Source organism: Pseudorasbora parva, chromosome 16 (genome assembly GCF_024679245.1).
Source record: "Pseudorasbora parva isolate DD20220531a chromosome 16, ASM2467924v1, whole genome shotgun sequence".
Lineage (NCBI taxonomy): Eukaryota > Metazoa > Chordata > Actinopteri > Cypriniformes > Gobionidae > Pseudorasbora > Pseudorasbora parva.
The window spans coordinates 39,212,212-39,232,761 of NC_090187.1; the positions used below are offsets into that span (position 1 = coordinate 39,212,212).

General features: G+C 37.2%; 1 protein-coding gene across 1 annotated transcript in view; it reads left to right on the plus strand.

The window, feature by feature from the left end:
• Window positions 1-19,508, plus strand: part of rasgrf1 (Ras protein specific guanine nucleotide releasing factor 1) — a 53,136-nt gene extending 33,628 nt beyond the window's left edge. Inside the window, exons 13-27 of the mRNA XM_067418972.1 lie at window positions 99-181; window positions 799-1,047; window positions 5,871-6,241; window positions 7,827-7,946; window positions 11,700-11,870; window positions 11,961-12,067; window positions 13,195-13,307; window positions 13,461-13,521; window positions 14,218-14,321; window positions 14,746-14,830; window positions 14,954-15,151; window positions 16,273-16,352; window positions 16,545-16,662; window positions 16,747-16,815; window positions 17,886-19,508. Coding sequence (XP_067275073.1) covers window positions 99-181; window positions 799-1,047; window positions 5,871-6,241; window positions 7,827-7,946; window positions 11,700-11,870; window positions 11,961-12,067; window positions 13,195-13,307; window positions 13,461-13,521; window positions 14,218-14,321; window positions 14,746-14,830; window positions 14,954-15,151; window positions 16,273-16,352; window positions 16,545-16,662; window positions 16,747-16,815; window positions 17,886-17,978 — 2,022 coding nt within the window. The 3' untranslated portion in view covers window positions 17,979-19,508. The remainder of the gene's footprint in view (window positions 1-98; window positions 182-798; window positions 1,048-5,870; window positions 6,242-7,826; window positions 7,947-11,699; window positions 11,871-11,960; window positions 12,068-13,194; window positions 13,308-13,460; window positions 13,522-14,217; window positions 14,322-14,745; window positions 14,831-14,953; window positions 15,152-16,272; window positions 16,353-16,544; window positions 16,663-16,746; window positions 16,816-17,885) is intronic.
• Window positions 19,509-20,550: the final 1,042 nt, after the last annotated feature.

Consider the following 20,550-nt stretch of genomic DNA (forward strand, 5'->3'; position numbering starts at 1 on the left):
AGTGATCCACGCAGCCCTGGGGCAAGACCTTCACCTTTTACTCACCTCCCATGGCTCAGATATTGTCCTTATGCTCTTTTTCTCTGTCTGTGCTACAGTGCATAGATAACATTCGTTGTAATGGGCTGATGATGAACGCCTTTGAGGAAAACTCTAAAGTCACTGTGCCCCAGATGATCAAGTAAGCACTCACACTGGAACTGGAAGTAACTATAAAACGCAGTCACTTTCTGCATAAAATATATTGGCCTGTTTTTTTGTTCCATCCATCACATTTTTCACTTGACACATTTTGTGAGGCTAAATATATGAGCATGTTTTACCATTACCAGGCTGCAAACAATATTACTGTGTGTGTGTGTGTGTGTGTGTGTGTGTGTGTGTGTGTGTGTGTGTGTGTGTGTGTGTGTGTGTGTGTGTGTGTGTGTGTGTGTGTGTGTGTGTGTGTGTGTGTGTGTGTGTGTGTGTGTGTGTCTGTGTGTGTGTTTGTGTGTGTGTCTGTGTGTGTGTGTGTGTGTGTGTAAGACTATTTATTTATTTACTTTAGATTTTATTTGCATGTATTAATTTGCCTTACATTAAAATATATATTTAGTTATTTAACTTATTTCATTCACCTTGCTCGGTTAAAAAATAATGATCACTATATCACTATAGATCTGTCTTTTTTAACCAATTTTTTGGTGCGCTTTCAAGTGTTGCTGTTTTTTTCTTTCAAGAATGATTATAAAAACAAAGTTATTCTTGTAAATGTGCAAATTTGCAAATCATATCTGATTTCCTGTGTCACATGTTTAGGTCTGATGCCAGTCTGTACTGTGATGACGTGGACATCCGCTTCAGTAAGATGATGAACTCGTGCAAGGTGTTGCAGATCCGCTACGCCAGCGTGGAACGCCTGCTGGAGAGGCTGACCGACCTGCGCTTCCTCTCCATCGACTTTCTCAACACCTTCCTGCACTCCTACCGCGTGTTCACCAGCGCAGACGTAGTCCTTGACAAACTCATCACCATATACAAGAGGCCCATCAGTGCCATACCAGCCCGGTGAGCCACACAACTTTTTTTGGGAATACTGAAGAAGAGTTCACAGAGGTTATTATGGTAAATGGGGGAATGTGAACAGCTTACCATGCCCACACAGAGATGCCAACTGGAAACTGTTCTCATGCATATGAGTGTTGTTTTCAGGACAGAATACTGATTATGTTAAGTAGTCCTGGTCTCATATACAGGGTTTAGATTAAACTAGGATTAGGCCTTAGTTCAATTAGGACATATAAGTAGTTTTTACAAATGTACCTTAGAAAAAACATTATTGGTGTGCATCTTGAGACAAAACAATGGCATTGACATAGTTAATGCCGTGTGGCCACCAAATAATTTTTTTCACGCGGCTGGCTGGCGTATCCTATTGTTTTCAATGGGAGCGCAGCGTTTTTAGAACGCCATGAGCATAAGAATTTTCGACTTTAAATAAAACTCAGTGCTCATCACTTTTTACCCAGCCAACCAATCATGGTGGAGGAGGGGCGGGACAATAACAAAACCTACCAACCGCCACATTCTGCTAGAGTTGATGACTAAGAAGCGCTTTTCTCTTATGTCACATCAGTGCCGAGCGAACGCACAGAGTAACGTCATAACATAATTTTAAACACACTTAAATGTATCTAATATGATAAACAGAGCTGCTGGCTTTACCTTATAGTCATGACCGGAAAAAGCGGAAGTGCGCTCTCCGGCGACTGTGTCCCGTCCCGTCATAATAAAAGTCCCGGTACTTGCGAGCCGTGTGCTTGTATAACAAACACTCCAGCGCCCGTGATCAGCTCCACAACACTCGGTCCTGCTCTGCTTTACACTACAGTAACGTTAATAACCGCATCCATGAACGTGATTTCTGCCCGAGTCCTATTTTCCACCGGCTGTGAGGTGAAGACCACATTTCCCAAGATACTGCGCTCACACTTGGCGTCATCAAACTACGCCTTTGTTTTGAATAGGCGCCCTCCAGTGGACGGAAAGTTGCATAGTGCACCTTTAAGCAGCATGGCATTCGTTAACAGTTTAAGATGACTAGTCGACTAATCGGTCTTAAAGGTGCACTGTGAAAATTTTAGCAGCATTTAGTGTTGAAATTGCGAATTGCAATCACCCATCGTTCACCCCTCGCTTTCAAAGCACATAGAGAAGCTATAGTGGCCGACACAGGACAAAGATGTAATCATCTGATACAGCAGAGAGTGACTAGCTCTCTAGAGCAGTTTGTCCGTTTAGGGCCACTGTAGAAACATGGCGGCTCAAAATGCAACTTAGCTGAAAGGGGATCTGTGGCGTATGTAGATAGAAATGGCTCATTCTGAGGTGATAAAACAATGGTTCATTATGTAAGGTCTTTTTACACCACTGAAAACATAGTAATGTATATTATGTTGCATTTCCGTCAATAGAGCCTCATATACTGTCTATTACGCAGGAGCCTCATATGCTGTATTTTATGCAGTGTGCCTTTAAGGAAACCTTTTATAATTAGACTGGCTTTGGGTTATGTTCAGATCATGTTTACAGCGTTCTTGCGTAATGAGATTACTCATTAAAAACAGGCTGATTTAAAAAATAAAATCATGTTCACTCAAACAAGATTGTTGTTGTAGTTTTTCTAGTTTATATGGATTATGCTGTCTCATGGGGAACACCATTTTTAGATCACACGATTTGCATTTTTTTATTTTTACAATGCCATTGATGACTGAAAACATTTGCAAAGTTTGCAAGACCTTATTGGCCAGCACAACAAAAAGAATATACTGACTGCACCATTAAAAACATATTGTAATGCTTCAAAAGCAGCCCGATGCTATGAGCAAAGACATCTGTTTGAATGTGTTTGGCTATATCAGAAGTACTTTAAAATTGTATTGAATTTAAAGACACAGCTTTTTAAAGTTTTAAACAGCATTCTAAAGCACCAGTGCTAAATATATTTATAAATATAAATATATATAAATGTATAAATATATAGCGCTAAATATATATCTAAAAAACAAATACTGTTCAAAAATTGTATACTGTCACTGATAAATTTAAAGCTTCATTGCTGAATAATTTCTTTAACTGACCCTAAACTTTTGAATGATAGTGTATAAATAAGAAAAGTTAGTCATCCTGACTAATTTAGTTATTGGAGGATTTATCACGATCTATTTCTAATTCTCAGCTTGCTGTGTTTTCTGGATGCTTTTTGAAGGACTTGCATCTTGACAGGCATATATGTAACCCCTCCGGTTCTACTCGCACAGCTCCTAGCAGGATTCAGCAGTGGGCCTTTAGTTTGCTGGGAATGGGTTCTCATGTGAGAGAGAATAAGCAGAAAAAAGTTTCAGTGAGACAGGAGGTCACACCAGTGTTTGTCACCCTATAGTGAGAGTGAACGAGCGCCTGCGTGCGTATGGGATAAAACGAGATAAAACAGAGCGAGATGGAGAGAAAGCCAAAGGGGAAGGGAGTGCGATGTGCTGGAGTTGCTAAAGGCTTGCGAGAGGTCACACTAATGTGTGTCGCCCCGCTGTATGTATGTATGTATGTATGTGTGTGTTCTGCTGGAAACAGCAGTAATTGGGCCCTGCTTCATCGCCCGCAAGCCTGCCTGACTGAAGCATCTCAGCGGGGCTCTTGTCGCCATCACCTTAGCAACCGGCCACTCTGCTGCAGGACCCCACCCTCCACCCGTGCCGCATCTGCGAGATGAAATATTTAGTGTGCACGTTTTGCAGCCTCTATCTCTCTCTTGCGCGGGCTCGCTTTATTTTCGTCTCTCTCTGTCTTGCTTTCTGCGTCTCCTCCTCCTGTTGGCTCCGGAGACGGAGATCCAGGCAAATCGGTAAGAGCCGGGGACCTCCCACACACCCACAGCCTGTAGCACCCACTCTCCCCTGGGCAGACTGCATGGCTGTGATGCCTCCCCAGACCTCCCCCGCTCAGCTGCCCTGCCTCAGCTTCAACGGTCACCCAGACTGTCATAAGAGGGGCTATTTCTGTGCAGGCATGACGTGTAGGGGTGGCTCGATGTGTGGGAAAGCTTCTCTGCAACGCTCTCCAACCTTATAGAGAGATGTGAAGAGTAGGCTGTTTATGCTCCGCAGAGACGCTTTTCTCTGTCAGCGCATACACCCAGAGCACACCACGCGGCATTGGGAAGCCATTATCCGCTAAATCATGAGCTGCAATGAGAGGCAAACACGCAACTGTTGGTTTTTTTTGTAGGCTAGTGATGTGCTGATGGTGGTTTTCTGAATCTGTGCTTATTTAAAGGTGAAGTGACATAGTGACATCAAACTGAAAATAATGAATGTTTTCATACAGGTTCTTATTGGTCATTTAGACAGTTATCCCCGCCCCCAAACTAAACGCTCTGAATGAGCCTCAAACAAACAGCTCTGTAAGGTTGATATATAAGTAATAATAATTCGCTCAATTAGCAAATCAAGTCACATGACTTAAGATCACTTTGTCTTGTGCATATAATGAGCATGTCTTGCTGCATAAAAATGTTATTATATTAAAAAATTATATTTATTATAATTATATTTAAATTACTATATTTCATAATAGTTGTGTCTGCATTCTGCACATTTTTTAACACTGAAATTTGAAAATGACGTTGAAATTTTCATGACTTGAAAGTGCTACTGTTTAAAGGTTTAGGGTCGTAAGATTGCTTTTGCTTATCAAGGGTGCATTTATTTGGTCAGAAAATACAGTGAAAACAGTAATAATATGAAATTCTTCAGCTGAATCTTCAGCATCATTACTCCAGTGGCACGTGATCCTTTAGAAATCAGTCTAATATGCTAATTTGCTGTTCAAGAAACATTTCTTCTTGTTGTTAAACTGTAACTTCACCAATTTTCAACCTGCTTTGTATTGTTATAATGTCTGTATTATATGTAACTGAACAATGTTTACTTGTTCTCTGTGTTACTTGGATTGAGAAATTCACATTTATTTGTCAGTAAAACATTTTTGACAGCTCCAGGGCTTTCATGAAAATGGCAGTTCCTTCCATTTTCCCCTTCGTTTGGCCTAAAACATCCGTTTTTTCAGGTTTTCTTTGTTTTCTTTGCATTTTGCGATTCTTTGCTGCCGTTATCCACTACCTACAACAAGCTGGATCAGTGGCGTGCACAGACCTCCGCGGGGCAGGGGCAATTGCCCCTCAGTTGAAATCGCCGATGGGTGCGATCGAAAAGGGGCTCAAGCACTCCCGGTGCACACCAAAACGCTGAATCCTTGCCTGGAAACCGATAGTAACTCACTCCTGCTAAACATTTACTCTTTGAATTTTTGCACCCGGGAACAATACAACTCAATAGCATTATGACTAAAAGTTTGCTAAGAAGTATTTCCTACTAAAGCGAGGCAGTATTTGACTTTCGTAAGCGTATCCGTAGCAGACTGGTGGGAGTGGCTTGGGAAGGCAACAGGCCCAATGCATTATGGGTGTTGAAGTTTTACCTATTTGGCAAAAAAAATATTTCTACTGTATAGTCAGCCAAGTTTTATTGGAAGACCATGTTGCCTGCGGTAAATAAACCCTTTGATGTTTTTTGTGGAAACTGTGATAAAACAAATTGTTATTTAAGAGAACAGAATTTATTTTAAACATAAGAATTTTGTAACATTATAAATGTCTTTAATGACACTTTTGATCAGTTCAACTTAAAAGCATACATTTCTTTAAAAAAATGTAATTGAATTAAAATTTGTCAACTGAAATCACATGTCCGTCTGTGACACCCTCAAGAGGTTTAAATCAAGACAACATGGTCACTAAATCAACCCTCCCTCCTGATCTTTTTGACACCTAGATCCCTGGAGCTGTTTTTCGCGAGCAGCCAGAATAACAAGCTCCTCTACGGAGAGCCTCCTAAGTCGCCCCGTGCCAGCCGCAAGTTCTCCTCCCCACCCCCGCTGGCCATCACCAAGACCTCGTCCCCCAACCGCCGCCGCAAACTGTCCCTCAACATCCCCATCATCACTGGTGGGAAGGCTCTGGACCTGGCCGCCCTTAGCTGTTCCTCCAATGGCTATGCAAGCATGTACTCATCCATGTCCCCTTTCAGCAAGACCACCCTGGACATCAACAAGCTCTACGTGTCCAGCCCCATCTCCAGCAAGATCCCCGACGAGAGCGAGGGCAAGACGGACAAGTCTGATGAGGTTTCGCCATGCAAACAGGGTGAGGGCATACATTGCATATTACTGTTATCACCAAAATATCAGTAGTCAATACCAGTAGAGTACAATGGGACTAAAGGAACACCCTATGAAACATGCTTTTAACTAGTCCCATAGTGTATGGACATTGATAGAGCAACAGATTTAGTCTGAAAATAAATCATAAAAGTGCTTTGTTTACCCACACATGGTATATATATATATATATATATATATATATATATATATATATATATATATATATATATATATATATATATATATATATATTAATAGTGTGTAAATACTTGTTCAAAACAATCACTTTAACAAAGTTAGTATTATTTGCAGTTTATTTTGATAAATAAAAGAATTTTTTTTTTCAATATTGTCATTAAAATATGTTAATTTTAAAAATACAGAAACTAAATTATTTTAAAAAGTAAATATTCTGAATACATTGAATGTATTTCCCACAATAATTTAATAAAGCTTTACAGTAGTCACAAATAAATATGATAATTATAAGTAACATTATAAAAATGGTGATTGTGGTGATTGAGTATCTCTAAGGTGGGCACCCAAATTGATATATGATATTTACCAGATATATGATATTTTATCATGTCAGCAAATGGAAAATTCAGCCATTTTTTATATCATTATTATTAATAATATTATAATCCAGGCTATTATTATTATTATTAATATATAAAGTACAAATTTATTTTAAAAAATTATATTAAATAAAATTAAAAAAGGTATGATAGCATTAATGTTGTAACTTATTATAAAAATTAAACTAACTAAATTATAACAATGGCATGTACCCTCGCGTAACAAATACCCGGCTGTGTTATTTTAGCGTAATTTATATAATAGTTTTTAAAAATATTAGATATTTTGTGTTTTCAGTTGAAATTTTCATGGTAATTGTGTTTTTTTTTTTTATTAGTTTTTTTTTCCAAATATAGTATTTCTATGTAGTTTGTACAATACAACTCAATAGCATTATGACTAAAAGTTTGCTGAGAAGTATTTCCTACTAAAGCGAGGCAGTATTTGACTTTCGTAAGCGTATCTGTAGCAGACTGGTGGGAGTGGCTTGGGAAGGCAACATGCCCAATGCATTATGGGTGTTGAAGTTTTACCTATTTGGCAAAAAAAATATTTCTACTGTATAGTCAGCCAAGTTTTATTGGAAGACCATGTTGCCTGCGGTAAATAAACCCTTTGATGTTTTTTGTGGAAACTGTGATGCAACAAATTGTTATTCAAAAGAACAGAATTTATTTTAAACATAAAAATTTTGTAACATTATAAATGTCTTTAGTGACACTTTTGATCAGTTTAACTTAAAAGCATACATTTCTTTAAAAAAAAATTAATTGAATTAAAATTTGTCAACTGAAATCACATGTCCTTGTGTGACACCCTCAAGGGTTATTTGTGATGTTATTGTTAAATTTTTAATTTTAGTATCGACTTGGTACTGAAGCACCAGTACATTTGACATCCAGACTGCAAACTGTCGTAATATGGTGCTCGTTCATGTGTTTGATATATTATACATATAGATAACAATAATGTCTATTATATTTTTCTAGATATTTCAGTGAGGGAGGAAAACGACAACGACCCGATACAGAGTGACGAGGCAGAGGCTGAAGTATCGCCCACCAAATCACCCACCACTCCCAAAAACGTCAAATGCAAAAACTCCTCAGGTAGAAGACACTCTGTCCTAGACTTCCCTGCCATGTTGTTATCGCTCACTGACATGAAAACCAGAGCACCTGCATATCACGCTGACAAGCCACCTGCACCCTTCAAACCAGCCAAATGTTGCATTTATCAATGGCTCAAAATGGCAGACTAGCTGTTTTGACAAACGGAGTGTTTAATTCAGTGGTCCAGTAACATTCGATTTTTTTTGAACATTTGTAAAAACGCCAAGGTCCTTAGCATTTTGTATGTGAGACGTTGTTGTGTTCTGTTCCTGTTCACACTTGTCGTCGCTTTATGTTTTAAAGTACACGATGTATCTGTAAAGGTCTGAAGTGATTCCTAGGACAGAGATGGAAGACACGATTCATGCAAAATCTCATTAATTCTGTAGGTTAAGAAGAGAAAAAAAAAAGCTCAGGGAAACGCCAAAGGAGGCGTGAGTAGGTGTTTGGGAAACTTGTGCCATAGCAACCATTAGCGTGTATTCTCTCTGCCAGCCCGGTGCAGTCGATGCACTGCAACAACGTAGTTTCGTTGCTTTTAAAACTAACTTAAATAGGGGTTCAAAGGTCAACAATGACCCCATTGTATCATATGAATGTATTTCCATCAAGCTTGTGACAGTAGAAGAATAAAGCATGTTTTGGTTACCCTCAGGTAATCTTTTCTAAGCCTTTGCTGCTGCATGCAACAACAAACTAGTTTTCTTTAAAACGCGGCTTTTGTTATTCTCTGAGAGTGTATTTGAGACATTCATCTTAGTGAAATGATGAGCTATTTTTAGTCTCAACCATCTTGAGAACCAGAGCCCAGCCTACTATTGTCTTGATGAAGACGCAGTCTGTGATTTAATGTTTTGCGCCGCCACCTGCTGGATGCTTAGATGCACTACATCATTGCAGCATCACGCTCCAAAAAGACTTTTTTTTGGTATGATAACATGATGCATTAGCCTGTGGAAAGTGCTTGCAAGTACAAAACTAACAGTATGGCGATAAGTGCTTATTGTGGTCTCGCTGGCAGTCGCAGACTATCTGGGTTGTCGTTTTTGTTTAACAGTCGCTGGGTGCAGTAGATGTTTGTGACATTTTCATATGTCATCATCTGAGGCTTATCCATTGTGGAGATAATGTCACTGCCTCCATTATTTCTGCATGAGTCCATCTTGTCTTATTTTACACCTGCTGTATCCTTAAAGGAGAAGCACTCTGAAACACAGTAACTCCACATTTACTTCATATTTGTTTGGACCTTTTAATCTTTGGCTACTGGAAGATGACGCTTCACATCTAACAAGTTTTAGGTACACTGCATTGATACACTTCAGCTCAAGTTGTGCTATTTACTTTATATTTATTTAACATTATTCTTTATATTCATTCTTAAAATATTTAATATTCAAATGTGAAAATGCTCCTCATAAAATGGATAGTTCTCATTTAGAATTCTGCTGGAATGAGCCGCATACAAATTTGTAAAATGACAGTGAATAAAATTGCCACATTACATAAACTAGTGTTATGAATTATATTACTAGTTGGAAGAACATCAGTAATATTCACTGGTGGATGAGTAAAATACTTTGTTACTATACCAAGTACATTTTTCAAAAACTACTGTATCGTTTATGTTTATGTTTATTTTGGGAACCTTTTACTTTGATTTCACTACATTCCAAAGCATAATATCGTACTTTTCCCCCCCACTACGTTTCATAAAATAAAATAAAAATAAAATATATTCTGCTCTGAGATGCGATGGCAAAATCTGATTCACTGAATAATCAAGTCTAACTCAAAATTAGCCCAAAACAGGAAATCCTCAGAGTTTTAAGTACATAAAAAAGCAAGCACTTTTGTATGTTTACTCAAGTAAAATACTTTTACTGGAATAATATTTTAGTATCTGTGCTTTTATTCAAGAACTCAATTTGTGTACTCTGTCTACCACTGATAATGTCATTGTAATGTACGCTTGTACACTGCAGAAATGGTGTTGTATTCTACTTTAATTCTCATACACAGCTGAGAGAAAACAAGACCCATGCTGAGCATCATGACATTAACATTAATTTACCCAGAACTTAGAGAACTTAAACTTACCTACAGCTAAAACACTGTTTTTGTGCTGCCTTAAAAGCACCTATATTTTGTACATGCATATCTAGTTCCAGTCTTACCACTTGAAGTATGCAAAAATGTATTTGTTTAAAACTCTGAACTGGTTTTGAGTAACTGCCTAATTTTGAATAACTATTCTGAAATTAAAACTAAATAATTTTTATATTACTATTGAATAAAAACCAAAAGTGTGACTTTATAGTGAAACCCTCGTTGGCGCAGAATGATAGGTCCTTAAAGGGATATTTCACCCAAAAATGAAAACTATCCCATGAATTAAGTAAGTCGATTTGCATAGGCCGTCTGCTGGAATCTAGTTATTTTAGTTTATAAAGATTCATATACACCTAGGACGGCTTGAGGGTGAGAGGGTAAAATTATGGGATAATTTTCATTTGGGTGAACTATCCTTTTACTCAATCTGCTTGCAATCACATCATTCAAATCACCCAACCTTCAAATACTTAGTCAGCATTTGCTGTACAGCATTTGCAGTTGCAGCGTGCTTTCAGAAACCCTCCTACTTCCCCAGCTCCACCTGTATTGTGTGTGTATATGTGTATATATATATAAACATTTTATAGAGGTCCAGGGTATAGATAAGACCAACTGCATGAGCACAGAAACCTGTGGAGCTAACCACACATTATTTCCTTACCTTACAGCACATTTAATAATGTTACGGTTGTTAGCTAACGCTAGCTAGGATAACTGAATATGATGTTATGTATTATCTTTTAATGATTATTATAGTGAGCAGACAGTTATATACCCAGCTTGCTTTACGGGAACAGTGTTGCTCCTTAACGTTGTTATCCTCTGTCTCAATCGCCAAGTGATGCGGTTGTTCAGTTTTACTCTGTGACTTGCAGGCTATGGCTACGATCTTTATTTTGTTTATTTCAATTCGAGTCACGTTCACATCCTGAAAAAATCCCTCAAATGCATATAGCAGACATTTCTGTCTGCTTCTGTCTGAAATCAACATGTCATTTTTCCAGAAATGGTTCACTATTTCCCAGGGAGTGTACGAATTGACAGTGGGAGCGCCATTGCGGGTATGCAACGCTTGTCGGACATGTAGCAACAGTCACCAAGGGGGCGGGTCTTTGTGAAGGGTGAATTGCAAGAAAAAAGCCAGATTTGTGAGCTATAATAAGTTGCAAAAAACAAGCTTCCATAGCAATTACTCTTTAAAAAAATACTGGGTTAAAGACAGCTCAAGTTGGGTTGAAAATGGACTAACCCAGCAATTGGGTTGTTTTAACCCAGCAATTGGGTTGTCTTAAGAAAACATTTAACCCAACCAACCGCTGGGTTAAAACAACCCAATTGCAGGGTTAAAACAACTCAACCACTGGGTTAAAACAACCCAATTGCAGGGTTAAAACAACTCAACCACTGGGTTAAAACAACCCAATTGCAGGGTTAAAACAACTCAACCACTGGGTTAAAACAACCCAATTGCAGGGTTAAAACAACTCAACCGCTGGGTTAAAACAACCCAATTGCTGGGTTAGTCCATTTTCAACTCAATTAGGGTTGTTTTTAACCCAGCATTTTTCTTATCATTATAACCTCCAAACATGCTTTTAACAGTCATGTGTGCTACTTGTCTTTCTCTCTGGGCAGAGTTCTCTCTGTTCTCGTACAATAATGGCATGGTGATGTCGTCCTGCCGGGAGCTGGATAACAACCGTAGCGCCTTGTCTGCCGCTTCTGCCTTCGCCATTGCCACTGCTGGTGCCAACGAGGGCACGCCAACCAAGGAGAAGTACCGCCGCATGTCTCTGGCAAGCACAGGTAGGATTCACCAATCTGTTTCAATCTCTCATAGCTTGTGGATATTTGTTGCCTGGCAAAAAAGAGATTAATGTTTTGATTGGTTATCAGGGTTCCCCACGGATCAGAGGAATGGAGATAAGGAGTTTGTGATTCGTCGAGCAGCAACTAACAGAGTTCTCAATGTCCTCAGGCACTGGGTGTCCAAACACTCGCAGGTGAGATTGAGTACACATTATAATCATATACTAATATAAGAAGCATCCAAATGGAAACAAAGAGTAGTATAATTTGAACCGAAAAGATTTTTCATTTAGTTTCTGCACTTATTTTGATGTGCTGAATTACATGGAACAGATTTAAACATGAAAAGGGCTCATGTAATGCTTTTTAATGTTTTCCTCTTCCTCTAGTATGTAATGTATCTGTTTTTGCTTGTCAACGAACTGCAAAGTTACAAAGCTTATAGTCTCGCACAAAGGGATCTATTCTTTCAAAGAGAAACTGATCCAGACCTGCCTAAAACACATCTATCGAAGTCCAGTTATCCTTTTCTCAAACCTCTGTGTCACAATGTGAAATATTAGCGTAATGCTCGCCAAAAGGTGACTTCAGTGAATTGTGGTGTTGTCATGATGCCGCGGAGACGCTGTGCGCTTGAAATGCGAAAGCAAAACCGCTTTGTTTATCAGAGGTTAAGATTTATAAGCTGTTCTTGAACAGTACAACCCAGAAGTTTGCTTGTTTACTGAACCTGTGAGAGTATAACTCAGGCTATGTACAAAAACTACTTACCACTGTGAAACGTTCTGCTCAAGTCATCCTTGCAAAGTTGCTTCTGATCGATCGGCTTGATCATCCACATTTTCAGAAACAGACTCGGGCTCAAACTAATATGGTAAAACCGATGACATTATTAACGGTGTTTACAAATGCTTTAGATTAGAAGCTGAAGCTCATGATTGTGGTAAGGGGCGTTACATTTCTGACACACAGTTGAGGTGTTTAGCCAATCACCATTCACTGGGTCTGCTGGCCAATCAGAACACTCTGAGCTTTTCAGAAGGAGTGGCTTTTTTAGAAATCGATGCATTTCAGAGAGGTAGTGCAATAATGTACAGAGGCCTATGTGAAAAATGTGTTTTTTGAAAAGCTTGTTAACCTATTCTATTACACCCTATAAACAAAATAATTAACATTTAAAATAGCATCGTATGACTCATGGTCAATGAAAACATATGATGAGGACATATCTTATGAAAACATGGTCAAATATAAACAGCATTTAAAAAAATAATAATAGTTTTCAAAGTTGTTTTTGTATATCTGTGTATTGTGTGTGCAGGACTTTGAAACCAACACTGAGCTGAAAATGAAGGTGATTAGTTTCCTGGAGGAGGTGATGCATGATCCTGAACTTCTGACACAGGAAAGGAAAGCAGCGGCCAACATCATTAGGTGAGATTATGAAATGTATGAGTGTGTTGCAATAGCTGGATTCTCCTTTCCTGTGGTGTTATGTGTGCCACTGCTATCATCTGATCTGATAAATATTTGTGCATGTAAGTCAGTTAATAGTCTTGCTTTTAAGCATCCATTTGTCTCTGACAGGACATTGACACAGGAGGATCCTGGTGACAATCAGATCTGTCTGGAGGAGGTGTTGCAGATGGTGAGTGGGGTGATTCTGGCTCATTTTTTAAATTATTTAACATATTTAATATTAAAAAACATTCACTGCTAAAGCAATTAGAACTTTGTTTCAACATTATGTATTACTGTTCAAAAGTTTGGGGTCGGTAACATCTTTTAATGTTTTTGAAAACATGGTGAGCATAATGTATTTTATGCTCACCAAGGCTGCATTAAATATGTTTTATATTGTAATATTTTTAAATGTTATTTATTTAATTGGTGAATTTTCAGCACCATTAATACAGTCTTCATGATCCCTCAGAAATCATTCTAATTTGCTGATTTGCTGCTCAAAACAAAAAACAAAAACAAAAAAATCTTAACATTATCAATGTTGAAAATAGATGTGCTGCTTAACACTTTTGTATTTTTATATTTTTTCATGATTCTTTGATGAATAGAAAGTTCAAAACAAATTTGAAACAGAAATATTTTGCAACATTATAAATATATTTAGGTCACTTTTAATCAAATTAATGCATCCTTGCTGAAAAAAGTTTTAATTTCTTTAAAAGTCTTACTGACTCCAGTCTTTTAAATGGTAGCGTATATCCAGAACACCACTTGTGTGTCAAATTGTTATTACAGTGGTTTTGGTGTTGCACCATTTACAAAGTTGTATTTAAACTGTGCTGAAATTCATTATTATTTAACTAATTGATTTGTTATGTAGGCGGAAGGAGGAAAGTCAGAGCCTTTCGAGAATCATTCGGCTCTGGAGATCGCAGAGCAGCTCACCCTGCTGGACCACCTTGTTTTCAAAGTCATACCATATGAGTGAGTGTGATTGTGTTTCAATTTATTTGTTCTTTAGGGAACTACAGAAATATAGAATAGATCACTCAAAAAGGAAAATGATGTAATTTATGTTGCTCCAAGCCTGTATGCTATTATTCCATGGACATAAACTCTTCGGATAATCTTGACGCAGCTTTTACCATATGATTTGATATTTATATGTCTTCTGAAGTCGTACGATAGATTCTTAATTCTGCATACAGCTTTGAAACAAATGACACTGACTTACATTGTTTAAATTAGATGTTACATAATACATAAAGGGGCTAAATGTAGAATACAGAAACCCTTGTTATTAGAGACACCGGTGGCTGTTAAGTAAACAGCAGTCAACAGTTTATTGCTCACACTCATGCTATCAAACGCAGTGTTTTGCCTCACAAATATGTTTATTGTCGTACAGGGAGTTTTTTGGTCAAGGATGGATGAAGAACGACAAAAATGAGAAAACACCTTACATCATGAAAACGACAAAACACTTCAATGATGTAAGTGTTCAATGTGAAAACATCTGTTTTGGATCATTTTAAATGTTCAGTTCTCGCAGTGTATCAGTGTCTAAAATGAAGCATAATGCACACAATGCTGATAAACCTCTGTCTCTTCTAAAGATCAGCAACCTGATCGCTACAGAGATCCTGCGCTGTGAGGATGTGAATGTACGGGTAGCAGTGATAGAGAAATGGGTGGCGGTGGCTGATATCTGCCGCTGTCTCCACAACTACAATGCTGTGCTGGAAATCACATCATCCCTAAATCGCAGCTCCATCTTCCGTCTGAAGAAAACTTGGCTCAAAGTATCTAAACAGGTAGGGAACTATTTGATAAAACCTCACCAAAACAAAAGCAATGTTTGTTATTGAACAAAGAATGTAAAAACATGATTCATGTCATGTGGTATGAAAGGTCGAGTAGGGCCTTTTTTAGACTATTAAAGGTGCAGTAAGCGTTTTCTGAGAAACACTGTTGGTATTTGAAATCAACCCAAACAAACATGCACCTCCCTTCACTGCCCCCAAAATGCAAAAATATATACAAGGAAGAGTTTGTTGTTAGTCGCCAGCAGCAGAGCAGCTCCAGAGAAACAATGACACTCAAAACTGTCCTGTTACTATAGCTAACATTACAACAGCAGCATATCAAAACCAATGTAACAAAAACAGCGCAACCTTGGCATCCGTAATCAGGCCTTCCAGTTTAGGCCTAAAGCTAATTTTAAAGGTAGGGTAGGCAATTTTGGAGCGGCTAGCAACTGCAAGCTATATTTGAAAGCATTAGATCCCACCCTCACTTCAGAGAGTCTCCAAAGCCTCGCAGGAACATAAACTCGCAGGTCGCACCAGATGGACCTAATGCAATGATTGGACGAATATTTTTTAGTCCTGAGACTTCCAGATGATATATGTGCATTTTATAAATATTTAGACCACTTCTATTATGGAGTGCTAACATGATGTAAAGAGAGTTTCAACCAGAATAACAAAAAGTGTATGAAAAAAATTGCCTACCCTACATTTAACACGGGTGTTGCCTGATCATAACCATTCATTTTCCATTTTATTGCTCTGAGCTTTTCTATTTTATGTCTCTCCGCCATCTCTCTTTCTACAGTCTACTCACTCTCTCTCTCTCGTTCTCTCTCTCTCATCCCCCATCATAAGTGGACACGCCTTCTACTGCTGATTGGCTACAAGTGTGTTGTGCTGCTTGTTGAAATCCACTTTCAACATAGTTTTTAAGGAATTGTTTACTGCACCTTTAACTATTATTTACATGACATCCTGTTGTTGATTTGATATCAACTGACTTTTTGTAATAGATACTTAAACATTTATTTTTAATAATATTATTATGGATGTTGTTAAAGTGTATTTTGACCAATGAAACTAGATTGATAACATTTAACATCATGTTTCGTTTAAATCATTAGACCAAAACAGTCATTGACAAGCTGCAGAAGTTGGTCTCATCTGAAGGAAGGTTCAAGAACCTCAGAGAGGCCTTAAAAAAGTAAGTTATTTTTATTTTTTATTTTTTATTTTTGCTGTAATTGAACTCAGACACATGTGTTTGAGGAGTAATATGAGAGATAGTGATTCTTTTATTTATTTTTTATTTTGCCATTGGCTTTGGTTATAGTAATATATGGCAATGAAATGTGAAGGCATAGCTCATTTTTTCTTCTTCTAATGTTTCTGCTAGTTGTGACCCTCCCTGTGTGCCGTATTTGGGAATGTACCTCACTGACTTGGCCTTTATTGAGGAAGGGACCCCAAACTACACAGAAGACAACCTGGTCAATTTTTCCAAGATGAGAATGGTATGTTTTTAGATGTGTTTCTTTAATGCATGTAAAAAAGAGTCATAGATAGCATTTTGTTATCATATTTTCTTTATTTGCCAGATCTCCCATATCATCCGGGAAATCAGGCAGTTTCAGCAAACGGCATACAAGATTGATTACCAGCCAAAGGTATTGAACTAATGTTGGTTTGTACTGGCCAAGTATTGGGGTTCATGAAAAATAGCACTAGTACTAGTAAAGTTAGTGGTTTGAGTATGTTTTGTACATCATTGTAGCGTTGCTGTTGGGCAGAAACCTTGTATCTCCAAAAACGCTACTTTTCTGGAAATGAAAAAAAAAAATGGTATTTTTTAAAATTAATTAAACACTGCATTGTCAAAGTTAGTATTATGGCTTTATATGTGCTCAGACACTGGCATGTGTCAATATATTAGTAACATTTTACCAAAATCAAGCTCAAAAGCAGTAACAAGGTTTTTTGACTTTTGGACATAATTGTTTTGTCCGTCGTTAAAACAGCCGCATCTAAGGCAGTAAGTGCATCACATTATGTTTTTCTCAACTTACAGGTTATAAAGTTTACTGTAGCACTGTGGGCGCTAACATTTTTTGTAATTTGGCCAAAATTTTATAAAAGATGAAGTGCTTCGCACAGGTTATTTCAGACATTATTGGTTATGACTTGATGACAAATGCTAGATTAACACACTTAAAACACATAAAAAAGTAGCCTTTTTTATATATAGTGTTTCTTGAGTAATAAAATGAATTCTTATTCAAACCAATAGTTCTGTATTTTCCCTTACATTGCAAACAAACAGAAATTATCCAAATTGTGTGCGGCACTTCATTCGCGATAGAGGCGGGGTGGAGTTATGAGGTTATACCGACAGCTTGAGGATCCAATGGAGTTACAAGGTTTAGTCACAAGCTCTTTTTAATACGTTTCATTGGTTAGATCTTTGCAACAACAACAAAAAACAGAGAGAATGCAGAAACACATCACAATATCTCTACAAAGCCGTTTAATCACAGAATCTTTATGTACTTCTAACCTTCAGAAACATTAACATACCAATTCACTGAAAAAAAAAAAGTCAAACCTGCAGGTATTTTAGCGTATCGTATTAGCAGGAATATTTTCTCTAGGAGAAACTTGAAAAGAGCTGTTTTGACAGTGCAGTTTGCATTAAAGAGTCGCATTTAGAATTGAAACTGATCCTGCTTTTGTCTTCCAGGCAGTACTGTATTTACTGGACCAAAGCTTGGTAATGGATGAAGAAGGCCTGTATGAAGCCTCTCTCAGAATTGAGCCTAAAGTGCCCAACTGAGATAGGCTCTGTTTAACGTCTACAAAATGTACAGACACCACGCTCTCTACCGTATACATCCATGTGTTCTGTTATGTAACATGATTATTCCTCCTGGATGTGTTCCTTGTTTTTAGTTGTAACCAAATGTTGCCTAATTGTTTCAGATCTTTCACCGAGGACTTCCCTGTTAATTTAAGCCTTTGTTCTTTAGGGAATCATATTTTTTCCCCATCCAAATTATTTAACAGTAACATTTAATCCAACAGTGACATTCTATTTCAAGGTGTGGTTGTCTCTTTAATTGATCAGGCTCATCCACATCACCATAATGAAACATGAAAAGCCGGCAGGAGCATTTTGAGATTTTAATCGATGCATGTAACTATTTTACGGTATATGCATACCATGTAGCAATGTGGAAAGCAGATATATTACTGTATACAACCAAGCGTATAGAAACACTTATACTGTTATACTATTATATTCCAAGGCACACGTCACTGTACTTAGCTGAACCAACCCCATCATTTTTACATCTATTGGTTGCGATGATTAACCTCCATCCCCTGATTTCACAATGCCTAGACTGCCATGATATTTTTTGAACAATTTTGGCATGACCTAATAATGCAGACAGTGTATAGCTTGGTAATTATAAAACATTAAAAAGACATATTATGTCTCTTATCGGCCAAAAATAATTTGAATCTGTTCTTGCATGAGAAATTTGTTCATTTTTCATTTATTTATTTCCTCAGCCCAAAATTAGATCTATTTCTCCACAAAAAGAAGCAAGGACTATTAGATCAGCATTATATTTTTGAAACTAGTCGTTTAGTGATTGTTTACCCATGTAATGTTTCCGTTGCTCACAGTCGCATTTTGGGGAAAAAAAGGTATTCTGGGTTCAACACTATCCTTCTACACCAGATTATCCAGCTATTGTACATTTACAGACAATCTATGTTCTTCTTGCTGTTCCAGTGATTGTGGAACGTGACTGAATATCACTTTGTAAAATGCATTGTCGTTTAAGAGTATGATCAAAAGTGAATGACCTTCCCGCTTGCAGCATACAAAGGGTATTTTTGTAGTCCTAGAATAAAGACGTAGGGTTCTGCATCCTTACCTTAAAAAAAGAAAGAAAAAAAAAGACCGTAGAGACATTTTTGTACAAACATTCTCGCCACACAGAAAAGTATTCTGTATATTTTGTACATGCAGCCCTATGTATTTCTTAACATGTACTAGTTTAAAGCACACCTCTTTAAAGCGTTGTATCCTATGCTTACACACTCAATGCTATATGATTTGTGATTTTTGAAACCATGATCTAGAGGTAGAGGACTTTAAAGTGTTTTGCATATACTGTAATCCTGTCTATAATCATTCTCTTAGCAGGAATATAGTAATGTAGTGCTTATTCTGTGAATATTTGTATGTATTTTTACTATGTACAGTCTGGAAACACACTAATCGCTCATGTGGCAGGCATGCAACACTGTATCAGCCAGAAACTTTAAAAAGGATATATATATATATATATATATATATATATATATATATATATATACTGTATACACATCTATGTGCACATACTCTTATAAATGATATATAAACATACAAACAAACATTTTGCTGTTAGCAATACCCAGTGGTATGAGAATTATCTTTCAACCCTTAAGTTTATTTCCACGGCTCGGGAAATATTTCCAGTTTTGTACAAAAAAGAGAAATGAACAGAAAAGAAAAAGAAAGAAAAATAAACTGTATGTTTCCTGATTACCTCTTGCTAATAAATCTATTCTATCTCAGGGGGATATTGCTTCCTTGTATGTGGTTTTTGTCATGCACGCTTCATTTTGCTCTCTGAAAAATGTTGGGGAAAGTTACTTTTAAAAGTAATGCATTACAATATTCCATTAGTTCCTTAAAATTGTAAGGGAGTAATGGAATATTGTAATGCATTACCTTAAGGTAACGCTACATTTTTTCTAATTTGGGCTGGGCTTGATGGCTTTTAACAAAAAAAAATATATATATATATACTGTATTTTGGCTAATGTAAACACGCTTTCAGAACAAAAGTGAAATAAGTCTAAAGCCAAAGGAAATTCTAATTTATGCCTGTACAGTAGCGGGGGTAACGACAAACCTTTCAGATGTGCTACCCTTCTGGATTGCAGAATGATTAGAGGAAGAGAAGAAAGTTTTAACACTTACTCCAGTAAGAAAAGAAAGAAACATAATTGTAATGTTTATGTGAATTTTGCTTATTAGTATGGTTGAATTAGAATTAGATCAGTGAAGTTCAGCAGCAAATACATTGCTTAAGAAAGTGTGCTTAAATACATAAAGTACATTTGTAATTTAAAATATTTAAATATTCTAGGTTTGCATAAAATCTGAGTTTGCATTTTAATGTTTTCATTTATTTTGAGGAATACTGAATCTGTTTTTGTGTAAGTGAGATGAGTAAATGCATGTTCTCAATTAGTATAGACTCTAGCTATAATAACCATCATGTTGGCCTCTGCACTTTATCCAATGTCTCGATCTCAACATGGGGACAGGAGAGGTGTCAATTGCT